General features: G+C 36.8%; 1 protein-coding gene across 2 annotated transcripts in view; it reads left to right on the top strand.

Moving 5' to 3' along the window:
* Positions 1-14,675, top strand: part of plcd3b (phospholipase C, delta 3b) — a 29,639-nt gene that overhangs the window by 9,490 nt on the left and 5,474 nt on the right. Inside the window, exons 3-14 of one of the 2 annotated variants that reach the window (XM_007234072.3) lie at positions 1,755-1,983; positions 3,619-3,748; positions 3,904-4,129; positions 5,165-5,366; positions 5,485-5,626; positions 6,455-6,607; positions 9,059-9,199; positions 10,342-10,489; positions 10,630-10,746; positions 10,866-11,044; positions 13,987-14,122; positions 14,263-14,412. In XM_007234072.3, the coding sequence (XP_007234134.2) occupies positions 1,755-1,983; positions 3,619-3,748; positions 3,904-4,129; positions 5,165-5,366; positions 5,485-5,626; positions 6,455-6,607; positions 9,059-9,199; positions 10,342-10,489; positions 10,630-10,746; positions 10,866-11,044; positions 13,987-14,122; positions 14,263-14,412 (1,953 nt within the window). Of the gene's footprint in view, positions 1-1,754; positions 1,984-3,618; positions 3,749-3,903; positions 4,130-5,164; positions 5,367-5,484; positions 5,627-6,454; positions 6,608-9,058; positions 9,200-10,317; positions 10,490-10,629; positions 10,747-10,865; positions 11,045-13,986; positions 14,123-14,262; positions 14,413-14,675 lie in introns of both variants that reach the window. The other variant, XM_007234070.3, reaches the window with a different exon arrangement.

Raw genomic sequence — 14,675 nt, 5'->3', positions numbered from 1 at the left:
ATATTTGAACAGAGACACATTTTTATAATATGACTCTAGGCCAACATAATTCAAAGGCCTGAAAGATAATGAAAAAGTTAATTAAGTTAAATAAGAAGATAACAGATTTTTTTTTTGTGATGAAAAACTTAAAGTCAACTTGCCATTGAATATTTTTTTAAATAATATTATTTGGCTAAAATGTTGCTTTTGGTGTTAGCCCGTAAGTGAAATAAGACTCCTTGCAGCATAGTGCTGCTGTATAACTGTAATGCAGATAGTCAGGGAGAGAGCTGGAGAAGAGAAACGTTAAAAGCCAGTTTTTTATACATTTTTACACTCTACTGCTCATACATTAAAACCTTTAATATCAGTTATCACACTTGGTATCAGTTGTGTGACTTGAATAGCGCTGCTGAGATACATTTAGGATTAGAATAGCATGTGCTGAAGTACATTTATGACTAAAATTGCCTTGCTGAGGTACCTTTAGGTGTGTACCTTTATAGCTGTTAGCGTTCATTTTGACAACAAATTTTGTCTGCTGACACTGTCGAGTTAACTATGAGTCGAGCCCCATAAGAAACAACAGTTCACAGGCGATACGGTTTTCCCGGGTTTTGTGTATCTGACCGCGCTACTGCAAAAGAGACCGGTACTGATTGGATGACTACCCTGCTTGTCCCGCTTCTCCACCTACGCTAAAGTAGTAGTGATTGTATCTCTTCCTAACTGGTCCCTACCTTCCACAAAGCTAAATCAGTTCTGATTGGATGGTGTCCCTGCCAAACATTTTCATCTCGTTCTTATTTATTGACGAAAATTTCAGTTAATTTCGTCATTGTTTGTATTATTTTACACAGTTTTTTATTTAGTTATCGTCTCGTTTTCGTCTTGAAAAAAAGGTTTTAACGAAAACTATTAACGAAAATTATTTGTCAACGAAATTAACGTTGATAGCTCTACTGAGGTAAATGTATGATGAAAATTGCACTGTTAAAGTAAACGTATGATTAGAATAGCACTGCTGATGTAAATATATTGTGCTTTCTAATTTGTTCATGCCTCATCATATCATTTAGTCATGTCAACAACCCTCTTGAGGAGGTATGTAGGTGCACCTTTGCCAAAGTCCACAGTCATGAGACATATTCAGGATGAAAACCACCGATAATACTCTGGAAAAGAGAGACTAGGTTAGACCGACCTGGTTAGTTCAGCAGGCTTTAGATAGATAAAACTAGATTAAACTAGATAAAACAGATTAACCTGTTTTCAGAATTGTCAGTGCAAAAGATATGGAGAAGGAAAGGACAGGCTCATGAATCAGCTCATACTATATCATCTGTCAAACATGGTGCAGGCAGTGCTATGATATGGGCATGTATGGTTACTGGTGTTTATTGATGATGTGCTGCTGAAATAGATGTAGCGAAATGAATTCGGAAGTTTAGAGAGCTATTCTTTCTTCTCAGATTCAGCCAAATGCTGCAAAACCAGGATGTGTCACTAAATAGATGGACAGTGGCCCAAAACATACAGTAAAAGCAGCCTAAAACCCTATGTTTAAAATGGCAGATTCAGTAACCTGACCTCAAACCAAGTGGTGTACAGAAGCAAAATGACAAACATTTGAGGCAATGTCCAAATATTTATTAACTGTATTTAACTAGTGCATATTTATGCTGTTATAAAAATTACTCTACCTAATTTAATTTATTTCTCTCTTTTTTTCTCCATTATTCTATATTCTCTATTTTTGTCGTTTTTCCCAGTCTCTGTGATGGAAGTGGAGTGTGTGCGTGAAGGTTGTCAGTCAGAGACTCTCCGGAGACTAGCTGGATCTCTTCCAGAGGAACAGTGTTTGACCATCGTGTTTAAGAGTGGACGGAAGAGTTTGGATCTGCAGTGCCACGACAGAGAGGAGGCGCAGCACTGGTCCCGTGGCATCCGCACCCTGCAGGAGAGAGTGAACAACATGAGCCAGACTGAGAAGCTCGATCAATATCCTTCAGTAGCGTTTAGCCTGACACATCAGCTTTTAACTCTCAAAGGAGTGTTACTCCAGCAGTTGGGTACTTTGACTTGTTATCGACTCTTCTCGGTTGATCTCCATATATATATATATATATATATATATATATATATATATATATATATATATATATATATATATGCGCAATTCATGTCTCACCTACAGATCGCTAAAATATGGCCCTAAATGTTAAACTTGCTATCTATATCAACATATCTAAACCCAAGTAAAGTCAAGACACTCGGAACCATGGTGCAACTTGGAACAGTGAAAACGATAAGTGCAAATGATAGTGCAACAGAAAATTATAATACTACAATAAATACAAAAGACGAGACAATTTAAGAGACAGGACAGTGCAGTGCCGATACGTTACAATGAAATGTGCATAGTGAGAAAAAGGTGCAGAGATGTGTAACATATAGAACATACATGATCACAGAATTTACTGAAGTAGAGAGTGAAGGGGGGTTCAGTTCAGTTCTGTGTGAGTGTGTGGTGGTGGGGGGTGGGGTTCAGCTCTGTCTCTGTGTGTTGAGGAGTCTGACTGCCTGGTGGATGAAGCTGTTACAGAGTCTAGTAGCGGAGGCTCAGATGCTCCGGTATCTTCTGCCGGGCGGCTTCAGAGCGAAGAGTCTGTGTGAGGGATGGGTGAGGTCATTGCAATGCTGGTGGCTTTGCGGATGCAGCTAAATATCCTCTATGTAGGAATGTAAACTGATGATGTATTTGTTTAGAATTTGACTAAATCGCAACAGGTACAGTGATAGTATAACAAGACTAACAATAGGTACCTGTGGAGCACCATAAAACAATCTATCACATTAGTGTATCCCAAACTTAATCAAAATGAGTTTGCTGGCTTAGTACATTTCTCTAGAATGGGACATTTTAAATTTATTCACAGTGATTTTTTGTGCTTTAAGTTGTGTTTTGGAATTTTGGAAAATAGTTCCATTTGCCTGAACTGCATTACTGCTACGTCTACAGGAACATCAATGCTATTTATTTTGTATTCTTTTTATTGTTGATGTATAAATTGGGTCTGTTCTTCTTTGTGTGTATCGAGCGGATTTGTATGCCAGGATAAGAATGAATGTCTGACGGTTGGCTGTTTCAGGGTTCACATTAGTCAGTGGCGCACCTGTGTTTTCTGTTGCCAAGATAACAATACATCAGAAATGTACCTAAACACACCTTACTTCCAGACCACCACGCCCATCAGTGTAGATATATTCGTAAACTCCATCACGTTTTAACTAATGCAGGCGCAAGGTGTGAAAATAGATGTTGGCGGGATGTAAGATAGCAATGCGCAATGTGTCACAGGTGTCAAACACAGGATAGACAATACCAAACATATAATTTATTGATTAAAGGAGCGGGCTTAGTAGAATTGTCAATAACAGGCAGGGTCAGTAACCAAACGGCAGCATAAACAAGGCTAACGAGCAAGTCAGTGTCAGGCAGACAGACAGAAACAGGACTGACCGCATGGTGTAATATAGAGCACATATTTTACTCTTATCAAGCATGACTAGATTTAATTTGAGTTATTTGTACAGTTTTAGACGCCCTGTATATTAAACCTTGACTGCAGCTACCTGGATCCATGCATACCTGAGGCAGGCTGACGTGAACCATGATGGAAACATGACGTATGATGAAGTGCAAACTCTGCTTCAGATGATCAACATAGACCTCAGTGAGCAGTACGCCTACAACCTGTTCAAGGTTAAAATGTTAAAAATTCTTAAAAGTGAATATAGAGAAAGGGTGGATCTATCAAAGATCATCAGCTATCAAAGAAAGTGTATGTTTATTATTTACCATATGCCACTTTTTTATATGTATATATTTATATGTATATATATTTGTGTGTGTAACAGAAGTGTGACAAGTCAGCGAACAGTCGTCTGGAGTACGATGAGATTGAGCTGTTTTGCCGTGAGCTGATGCGGCGCCCAGAGCTGGATAATGTGTTCCGTCAGTACTCCTCTAATGGACGTGTTCTGTCTACTGTGGACCTGCGGGAATTCCTGAAAGACCAGGGAGAGGACAACACACTTGTGCATGCACAGAGCCTTATTCTTACGTATGAGCTCAATGAGTGGGGTATGATCTTATTTCCTATTCCTATCCCCTGAGCACTGTTTAGTGTTGAACAGTTGCAAAAGAAAATAGCTCATGAATGAATGATGATTGTTCATCATCAGTTGCAATCATCTGATCTTCATTAAAAAAAAGATTTGTCTCACACAACTGTGCGCTGCGTGCAACTCCTGATCTGGAGGTGATGACAGTCTCATTGTAGCCTTTGTAAGAAGTCTATTTATGTCACTGTGTAAATATTAGCTTGAGTTTATTTGCACAAGAATGCTCTTACCTATGCTATGCTAGCTGCATCCACTATTGTTTCAAAATACTGAGTATATACATTATTAGAATATAATGTAGTATGTTATGTACTGTATAATACTGTACTGTAGTGTGTAGTTTGTTATGTACAGTATATTTTGTTTTTATTCATCATGACAATTTTAAATTTTTTGCATCTTGCAGAAAATAAGTAGGGAAGGCTAGATGATAACATAAAATGTTAAGGGTAAACACAAGTCAAAGAAAGTATATTTGAAATCAGAATATTTAAATTCAATTTTAGAGTTCTGTAAATAGGAGAGATGTAGGAGATGTGACCAACAGTATTATTAGAGGGGTGGCAAGAGAGAAATATGAAAATGAAAAGAGACGGCTTAAGACCAAATCACATTAATCACACTACCATCTGTGAAACATGATGGTGGGTGTTTTTTATTCTAAAGCAATCCTATGATCCCAAATACACTGTACTTCCCAAGTATATACTTAAAATATTTAACTGGCCAAATTCAATCAACCACATATTTTTATATGCTGAAGAGCTTATTTTGCCCTTATAGAAAAGGTACTTTACACATGGTTATATCTTGGAGTTGCAGATTTCAAGTATTCATTGTTTTAAAGTATGCACATATGATCAGTCGTTTAATTTAGTTTATCCGCAGCCAGATTTCTTTTGTCGTTTTAAAAATATTGATTTTGTGTGAGCTGTATGTACTGGTGAAACCTAATGAAGTACCTAATGACCTAATGAACATGTATTGTTTACAGCTAAGAAGAACCAGCTGATGACAGCTAATGGTTTCACCATGTACATGCTGTCTAAGGAGAATGACGTGTTTGATCCAGAGCAGGGTAAAATCTATCAGGACATGAGCCGACCACTCAGCCACTACTTCATCTCCTCTTCACACAACACCTACCTTACTAAAGACCAGCTTGTAGGCGAGAGCAGCACTGAACCATACATCCGGTAACATGCCCATGTTTACACATTCACACATACAGAACCTCTGACATTATTTACCTTTAAAGGTAAACTCTAATTCACACCTCACTTTTTGTTTTCTGTTTGTGTGGGTGTTGCGCAGGGCGCTTAGCCACGGCTGTCGCTGTGTTGAGCTGGACTGCTGGGACGGAGATAAGGAGCCGGTGATTTACCACGGTCACACCCTCACCACTAAAGTGCTTTTCAGTGAGGTGGTGGAGGCAATCGCTGAGTATGCCTTTAAGGTGAGATTTGTAAAACAGCTGTATTGTGCTTCTGAAATAAATAAATATTTTACCGTAATATAAAAAAAGTCATTTAATATACAACATTAAAGCACAATATAAAACAAGGAAGAGGGTAAGATTCTCCTTAAGGCTCAGATTGTTGAATCTCATTCTAATATTTTCATGTCCCACGACATTTACTGTGTAAAATGGAAGGTAAAGAATTCTACACTCACCTGTAAAATATGCATGTTGGGCCTCTTACATTGAATTGATGTGATTTGTGCACAGACAGTTCTAACCCAATGCCATCAGTCACGATAATGGTAATGCCTTCTTCAATGTATTCCTGGACACTCTGGATCAAGTAATGTTAAACGGCCTCACAACTTTGGAAATGGAATTTCCCATCCATATGGCATCTGCAATGGCTGCACGATATAACGTTGTGTGCGTGCGCAATAGTCACATCGCAGGATGTGTGATGTCACTTAAGGCAATTAAATCAAACATGTCATGTTGCAATGTTTTGATTCTTGACACAAGAAGTAGATACACAACGTTGTCTCTGTGTCTGTGTAAGTGACGGGCTGCTGCTGCTGCCTGAGAAGTAAAAATTCAATAATTTACTCCCCTTTGGCATCTGACACTTGGTAGCATTCAAGCTCACTCACTACATACCACCTTAAAACACTTATAACTTATACAGGTGTGGACAGGATCTATTTCCATACTGCTATCCCATGACTTTTGGCATGTCAGTGTATGTTATCTGCCTGATGTCGAATAGTGTGTCATGTTTGTGTGATTGATTTACTCTATGATTCTGCTGTGTGTATTCTTCAGGCCTCTCCATTTCCTCTCATTCTGTCTCTGGAGAATCACTGTTCAGTGGAGCAGCAGGCCATCATGGCCCAGCAGCTGCGCTCCATCCTGGGAGACAAACTGCTCACAGAGCCCCTTAAGCACCAGCCTTGTGACAGCCTACCTTCACCTGAGGTACTACACACGAACATATGCTGGACTTTTTAATGTGTGATCCTGTCTGTCCTTTCAATTTACTTCTACTACTACTATATAAAATTCATCCAATTTGTTTTCATTAACATTCCACATTTATTGCTATTCCTTTGATTTTCTGCCATTTGATATTGTTGCCATTTGGTATGAAAAAATAAAATGTGTGAGTTTTTTGTTGTAGATTTCTCTGAATCTTAGTAAAAGCACAGAGTAGATCACAAATTAGGTCACACAGTCATATCCATTATTAGGACATCAATGAATGTGTTATAATTTATTAACTATATCATACATTTAATCGGCATGAATGCAATGAGCATTATAAAAATTACAGCCATTTTAGCAGAAATTATTAACATTCTCATGCACTCCCCTCTTCTCCTTCAATATTTTGTGTTTTCAACAATAATGCCAGAAGACCGTGAAAAACAGCTTTTACTAACGGAAGCAGGTCTATTAAATTAACTAAATACTCTGTATTGCAATATTTAAACTGTTAACTCAGTTTTGCTTTTTGTTGCTGTAGCAAAAAACTCAAGACTTGAAAGCAAAAAAAAAAGAAATCTAAGCTTTCTCAACATAGGTGACTCTGTGGTAGAGAGTTACTTTACCAGTTACTTTGTTGATGTCCAAATATTTATGGACCTGCCGGTATCTGAGAAACACTGATACATTTCTTGGATCCAGTAGCAATTGCATGACTGATTTATTTGGGTGTGGACCATGTCCAGAGTTGGCAGACAGTTCACTGACTAATGCAGTTTACTAATCCTGTCCAGAAAAAAAAAAACATTTCTTCAAATCAGGACAGGGCCGTATGGGGTCATCTGGATTACAGTGTTTAAGTGCTTTTGTTTATATTCCTGTGTCTGTGTGGGTCTGTGGGTGCATGTGTGTGCGAATATGTGTGTGTTGGATTACTACAAATGGACAAATTTCCAATTTCCATTGTGATGAATATGAAAAAATAAGTGATTCAGTATGAGTTTAAAGAATATACAATATCTTCTGCTGCCTTTATTATGCAATGACATTAGATACACTATTTATATTGATGTATTTAATATTTCGTGAGCTGATTATGTAGAACTTTTATCAGGCCAGTTGAAATAAAAAAAGCTGTTTTTATGGAAAATACTGAAGTGTATATATGCATGAAAATGCTAAATCTCTTGATAAAAAGCTTCTGTATTTTTGTAAAACTATATCATTATTATTATTTTTATTATTACAGTATTAAAAAAAAATATTTGTAAGAATTTTTTTAGTCTTTATTGTTATTCCTTCTCAACACAAAAGTGTTGGACGATGAACATAAAGTAGTTCCTTCAGGAATATTTCCTCCACCTACAGAAACAGACACAGTTAATACTATCCAATACAAGCCTTAAGGTTATACAAGGATCTTTACAACTATACAAAACACTCTACAACAGAACATACAGCCATTAAGAACAGTAGAAAAGTGGATGATGGGCTGAAGAATAGTGTTGACACTACTGTACTCAGTATTTAGTTTATAGTACCATTTTTTTCGCACTATAAGGCGCACTTAAAATTCTTTAGTTTTTCCACAAATTGTCAGTGTGCCTTTTAATCTGTTGTGCATAAATTTTACCAGTCAGGTCGTAAGGAGCAGTAAAGCCCCTCTGCTTAAGTACAGTGTTATACAGGAGTTTCAGTTCAGTGCCCTAGCAGTATTAGCATTTGCTGCTAACCGCACTAAGTGCTAGCTCTTTAGCCATTCAGAGGTGATTATTATCAGCCTGTAGCCTGCTGATAACCCCGGATAGCACCGCTAACCACAGCTGTTCAGAACCGAGTATTTCGGACTATAGCCTGCGCGTTTACTGTGTTAACGCGGGACGAGCTGCTAGATACTATCGCCCTGGCTTACAGGAACACTCAGGGTTCCTCAGTGTAGCGCTGTCGGGTGACATTAGCCACTAACTGCTAGTGGCTCGCCAGTGGCAACACCCCTGTTCCTACTACTAGTTACTAGGGTCAAATAAAATGCCCCTAATAATAATAATAATAATAATAATAATCCAGTATGAAAACACACCAGAAAATAGTCGTGTATTGATAGTGGGCCTTATAGTGTCTAACTTTCTAAGGACTAGAACAGACTGTTGGTTATTCTGTTGCTCAGGAACCTGAAGCGCTTCACTATTTCCACTGTCAGTCCACTGATTTGCAGAGGAATTCATAACAGCGTGTTGCAAAATGCTGTTATCAGTGTTAATATGCAAACACAGCATTTACTGCTATATACCACAATGGTCTGCAAATCAATCACCTATCATCTAACCCTTTTTTATCATGATCACAACCTTATTCCAGTTAAATTGACGCAAATTGAAAAAATAAAGCATAAATATTATTGTGGTTTTGTTGTATATTCTGGATTGTGTTTTTATGTTGCATTAGGAGCTGAAGGGGAAGATTTTGGTGAAGGGAAAGAAGGAGCGAGTGGAGCAGGAAAGCTCCAGCTCATCTGAGTCCAGCTCCTCGGAGGATGAGTCTAAAGCTGAGGGCAAGACCAAAGCAAAGAAGGAACGCGTAAAGAAGGTAAGTTCAGAGGGCATTAGTACTATTGCTCATTCATTATGGAATCAGTGTTTTCGTTGATAAGTGCACAGTGCACAGTAAAAAGGAATTTTAATATGATAAACAAAAACTTTAGGCTTCAGATTAAAAAAATACATTGTAGATGTGTCTAGAATGATAAATGCAGCTGTAGATAATTATAAAATTACTGAGAATGATGCCAAATGAATTGATAAAAAATGTAGGCAGATAATATTTAAGACATATTTATTGGTGAATACTGTACATTTATTCATGTTTAAAGGCTCATTATTGAAGCAGAACAGTGGAAATATGCCTTAAATAGAAGAAGGAATGTCCAAACTCTAATATGAAATGACTATTTATATTGGTTTTTCATAATTCATAATATAAAGAGCTTTTTATAAAGTATGTCTGGAGGTGGTGATTTTATTTTTGCCTGGTTTGAATTGTGTATATTTATATGCTGTCATCATTCATCACAAAACACCCCAAAATGAAATATGAAATATTTTCATAAAACAGAATAGAAATATTCAATCAGTTAAATTGTTCAAGAAAAAAAAAGATAAAAACATGTATTATTTATTAGGTTTCTTACTTCTTACTTTAATACAATAGGACTAGGATATTTGTTTCACAAATAAACAATACAAAAAAAACTTTATAGGTGTAATAAATACATTTTTATGCATAAAACAAAATGTTTCCAAAGGTAATTCTTACAGGAAATAAATAACACTAGAAATCCAATACAATACAGGCAGATTTAAATAATTAGGAGTTTCCCAAAAAATTAAATATAACAATAATCTATTTTCTAAAAATGTTCTTAAAATTCAAAATATTTTCAAATTAAAGTTATAGCAGAGAAATGTGACCTTTTTGACAGGAATTTAATTTTTTGAACTAGCACATGGCAATTTTGGAATTTGGAAAATAAGTTATATTTTTAAATACATCCTATTTTTATTTATTTGTTTTTGCATGTAAATGTGTTTGTGCATGATCATGTTAAGTGTTCCATTGTGTGGTGCCTGTGTTTGGTGTCTTGCTGTCTGTGTGTGTTTGGTCATGTGTGTGTGCTTCTGTGTCTGTGACCGTCCGCTGCTCTCCAGTGTACGTGTGCTTCTCCTCCGAAGGTGTCCAGGCTGAGTCCGGAGCTTTCTGATCTGGTGGTGTACACTCGCAGCGTTCCCTTTAAGGGCTTCGATCAGGCAGCGCAGAAACCCACCAATGAGATGTCGTCTTTCTCTGAGAGCGATGCCCTCAAACACATCAAAAACTCAGGTACCTCTCATGTTCTGGTAATGTGTGGAAATGCCATGACTTTTGTCAGTGTATATCGATGTTGATGAACTCTGTTTGGGGTAAGAGCAAATGTGCAGGGCATTGTATGTATTTTTATTACATGCTCTTTCATTTTCTAGGGAAGTTTTTTGTGCGGCATAACAGCAGACAGCTAAGCAGGATCTACCCATCTGGTCAGCGCCTCCAGTCATCCAACTATGACCCTCAGGACATGTGGAATGCTGGTTGTCAGATTGGTAAATCAAAATATATGTAAATCTAAAAGGACCTTTGTATAGTGAACAATAGAAATTACATTTCAACAGCTTGCAAAAGACATCCGACACTGACTGCATATCATGCCTTTCCTCCATAGTGGCTCTGAACTTCCAGACTGACGGGGAGCAGATGGATCTAAACAGGGGACGTTTCTTACCGAACGGTCGCTGTGGATATGTCCTGAAGCCCAGCTTCCTGTGCCAACCTGACACAGAGTTTAACCCAGAAAACACAGGAGGAGGACCAGGACATAACCCCACTCTCCTCACCATTCAGGTTAGTGTATTGTCTCAACATTTAAAGTAATAGTTCCAGTACAAATTAATACATTATATTCCTAAAGATAACCAGGTAATCAGTAATGCAAGAATATACAGCTCCGGAAAAGAGTTAAACCTAAAAATGATGAGTTTCATTGATTGTACCAAATTAAAGATCTCTGGAATATAATCAAGAGGAAGACTGCTTACATTTGTGCACCAGGAGTGGTATAAAGTTATTCAAAAGCAGTGTGTAAGACTGGTGGAGGAGAACATGCCAAGATGCATGAAGTTATTCCACCAAATATTAATTTCTGAACTGTTAAAACTTAATGAATATGAACTTGTTTTCTTTGCATTATTTGAGGTCTGAAAGCTCTGCATCGTTTTTTATCATTTCAGCCATTTCTCATTTTCTGCAAACAAATGCTGTAAATTACATTATTTATTTATTTTTTTTGGAATTTGGGAGAAATGTTGTCAGTAGTTTATAGAATAAAACAACAATGTTTATTTTACTTAAAAATATACCTATAAATAGCAAAATCAGAGAAACTGATTCAGAAACTGAAGTGGTCTCTTAATTTTTTTCCAGAGCTGTATATTTATCACAAATCTGCTGCAAGCCAAGCTGCATACCTAAACTGTTACACACTTAACAGAGTTATTAAACTTGCATATGATTAAAGTAAAAACTAAATTCAAGATTCAAGACTGCTTTTTACCTATTAAATACAGTCCATAATTTTGCTTTATTACACCACCTCAGTGGATTTAGAGTGACTAAAGAAATGGCCTTAGCTTAGCTGTAATTTGAGAACACATAATTATTTGTATCGTTATAGAATCCACAATAAAGAGATTGCTTTCAATTTAAAAGAAAACGTTAAATGAGAAAGGAAAGAAAGGGTTCATGACCTAAAGCACAACACATTATTTTTCAAACATGGTGGAGGCAGGGTTATGGCATGGACATGTACTCCTGATTATGACCGTAATCCAACCAAGCAGCATTTTAATTACTGAAGACAAAACTACAGCAACCAAGTGCAAAAGATTTGCATCAGGGATTTTGCGATACACAAAAGTTACAGTTTGGACCTAATGGTTTGGTAAGAGTATGGTACAATGGTGTGGAAATAAACAAAAAACTGATTAATAACATTATAATTTTTAACGTTATATTTTTTTCCATTTATTTTGAATAGACAGTTACAGTTATATTAGGTAGTACAGCCTATAATATGTCAATTAATCTGTAAATTGTAAACATTAGCATGACCAATATGTTTACAAATACACAACCAAAAACATTGACAAACCGCCCTTATCCAGTCAACCATTTGAGAAAACAAGACAATCCCTAAACCACAGTTTCATGCAAATACTGTGGTTTAGAGCTTAAGCTTTCCGGGTTTTACATGTGTTTGTGAACGACCATATAATTTACCCATATAGTGTATTCTCTGTGTAATTATGTGTACTGAACTGTGAACCCAGTACAGTCACAGTTCTGTTTGAATGCACATACTGTTACGGTGCTAATTTGTTAATCATAAATATATAACCCCAACTCAGAAACATGACAGTACGGAAAATGCAAATTTAAACAAGCACAGGGTTTCTGACATTTTCCTTGATTTTCATTTGATTACAGGTGGTATGTTCCCAGGACATTTCCTGTTTTATCTGTTCAACTTCATGTCTTTGATTAAAGTACATCATTCATGTATTTCAGACCTTTAACACATTCCAAAATTATACGATAATAATCCTATTCAGTAATTTGGTTTTGCATTGTCTTATTAAACAATCCATGGGCATCCTTGTAGGAGATGCACTTCTTATAGCAGCATATGTTGCTCTCAGAACTCTGTGTACTTTTCTGTAGATGTTAATTTAAGGTTAAATGTTGGTCATAACGTCAGATGACAAAAATTTTACAATTTGTCTGACAGTTACATTAAAAAATACATTTATAATAAGAGCTCTGGCCTGCTGAACCATCTGTGTGACTGCTTTGGACGCTAATTTGTGTTTTACAGTATACACATATATAATCAGAAAAAAATAATCTGCAAGTGCCTTTGTGTTATGTCCATTATTATGCTAGTATTTTATTACTGTGGCTTCTACTATTGTCTTAAAGCTCCTTTGGGAGCCCAGAAGCAGGAAAAAGCATTTTCTATAGTGCCCCTTTAAAATGACAATATTATCGTTTATCGAAATAATTTCTGCCACAATATATTTCCTAAAAATGTTGTTATCGTGACAGGCCTACTTGTGGCCCTAACTGTATCTTTTGCATTTTACAGCTAACACAATATTATACAGTGTCTGGAAATGCAAAAGTAAATTGATGCAGTTTGGAGGCAATGTGCAATCATTTAAACATATGAATTGCACAAAGTTATCATTTAAGGATACTTTGTAGCTTTGATTAGCTACATTAGCCTTATAGCTCTGATGCAGAACTAAAGATGCGAACTTAAAACTGCAAACATGCCTCTGGTGATAAACTCCATTTGAAGTCGGTGGAATGTGTGTTGAGATAGAACAGCAGATGTTGTTCACAAGTATAAGCTAGCTTATCGTAGTTAAAAGTAATCGTTTGGCAAAACTTTGTGTGTTTTTTAACATTTACTTTTACAGAGATAAGCTAGCTCATCCTTGCAAATAATGTCAGCTGTCTTTTTCTGAATAAACAGTTACTCTTCAGAAGTAAATCATGCCCTCAGGAAATTTACACATAGGACGCTGTTGTGACACACCCTGATGTATCTGTGTTATTTATGCGTGACACTGGAGTGATATCTGGGGCGGCTGATTGGCTCACATAATTTAGTCTTTGTTGAGTAACAAGCTAGAATATAAACACTGTTGCTACAGGCTAGAGTATAAACATGGCTTTTTAGAACATCTGAAAGGACAGCAGATTTTATACTGTTTATGTTTCAGGTCATCTCAGCCCAGCAGCTGCCTAAACCAGACACTGAGAAACTCAACTCCATCGTGGATCCTATGGTGTGGGTGGAGACGCACGGGGCTCCCATTGACAACAACAAGAAAAAGACACACCGCATTGACAACAATGGTATTCCTGCAGACTTTAACAAATCACAATGTTTTACAATAGATCAAGATATTTTTCATCTTTATGTTTCTCTCTACTGTATTCTACTTGTTCTAATGAGTATTTGTGTGTTCTTCCTCTTTCTCTTTGTTTTTACCCAGGATTTAACCCTAGATGGAACTGTACTTTTAAGTTTCTGTTGCATGTTCCTGAGCTGGTGCTGGTGCGATTCGTGGTGGAGGATCATGACTACACTGCCAGAAATGAATTCTTGGGACAGTTTACTTTGCCTTTCAGCAGCATGCGCACAGGTTGGTAATGTAGAAAATGCACATAGACAGGGGCAAAAAGGGTAGAATTTCTGTATGCTACAGAAATCCACTTTAACTAGCTAGCTCTCCACCATGTCACAGTTAACACTTAAAGGAGAACTTTGGTGTAAAGTTGACATTTGGTGTAATAAAACATGATAAAGAGTAGCCCACCTCTGCATTTTTGCAGCTTTCTGAGATCCAGTACCTTTGGTGTAGTTTCTCCAAACATGCTTTAAAATGGATGATATGGCGCATATTTT

Source organism: Astyanax mexicanus, chromosome 15 (assembly GCF_023375975.1).
Source record: "Astyanax mexicanus isolate ESR-SI-001 chromosome 15, AstMex3_surface, whole genome shotgun sequence".
Taxonomy (NCBI): domain Eukaryota; kingdom Metazoa; phylum Chordata; class Actinopteri; order Characiformes; family Acestrorhamphidae; genus Astyanax; species Astyanax mexicanus.
This window is presented reverse-complemented; position numbering and strand designations above follow the sequence as displayed.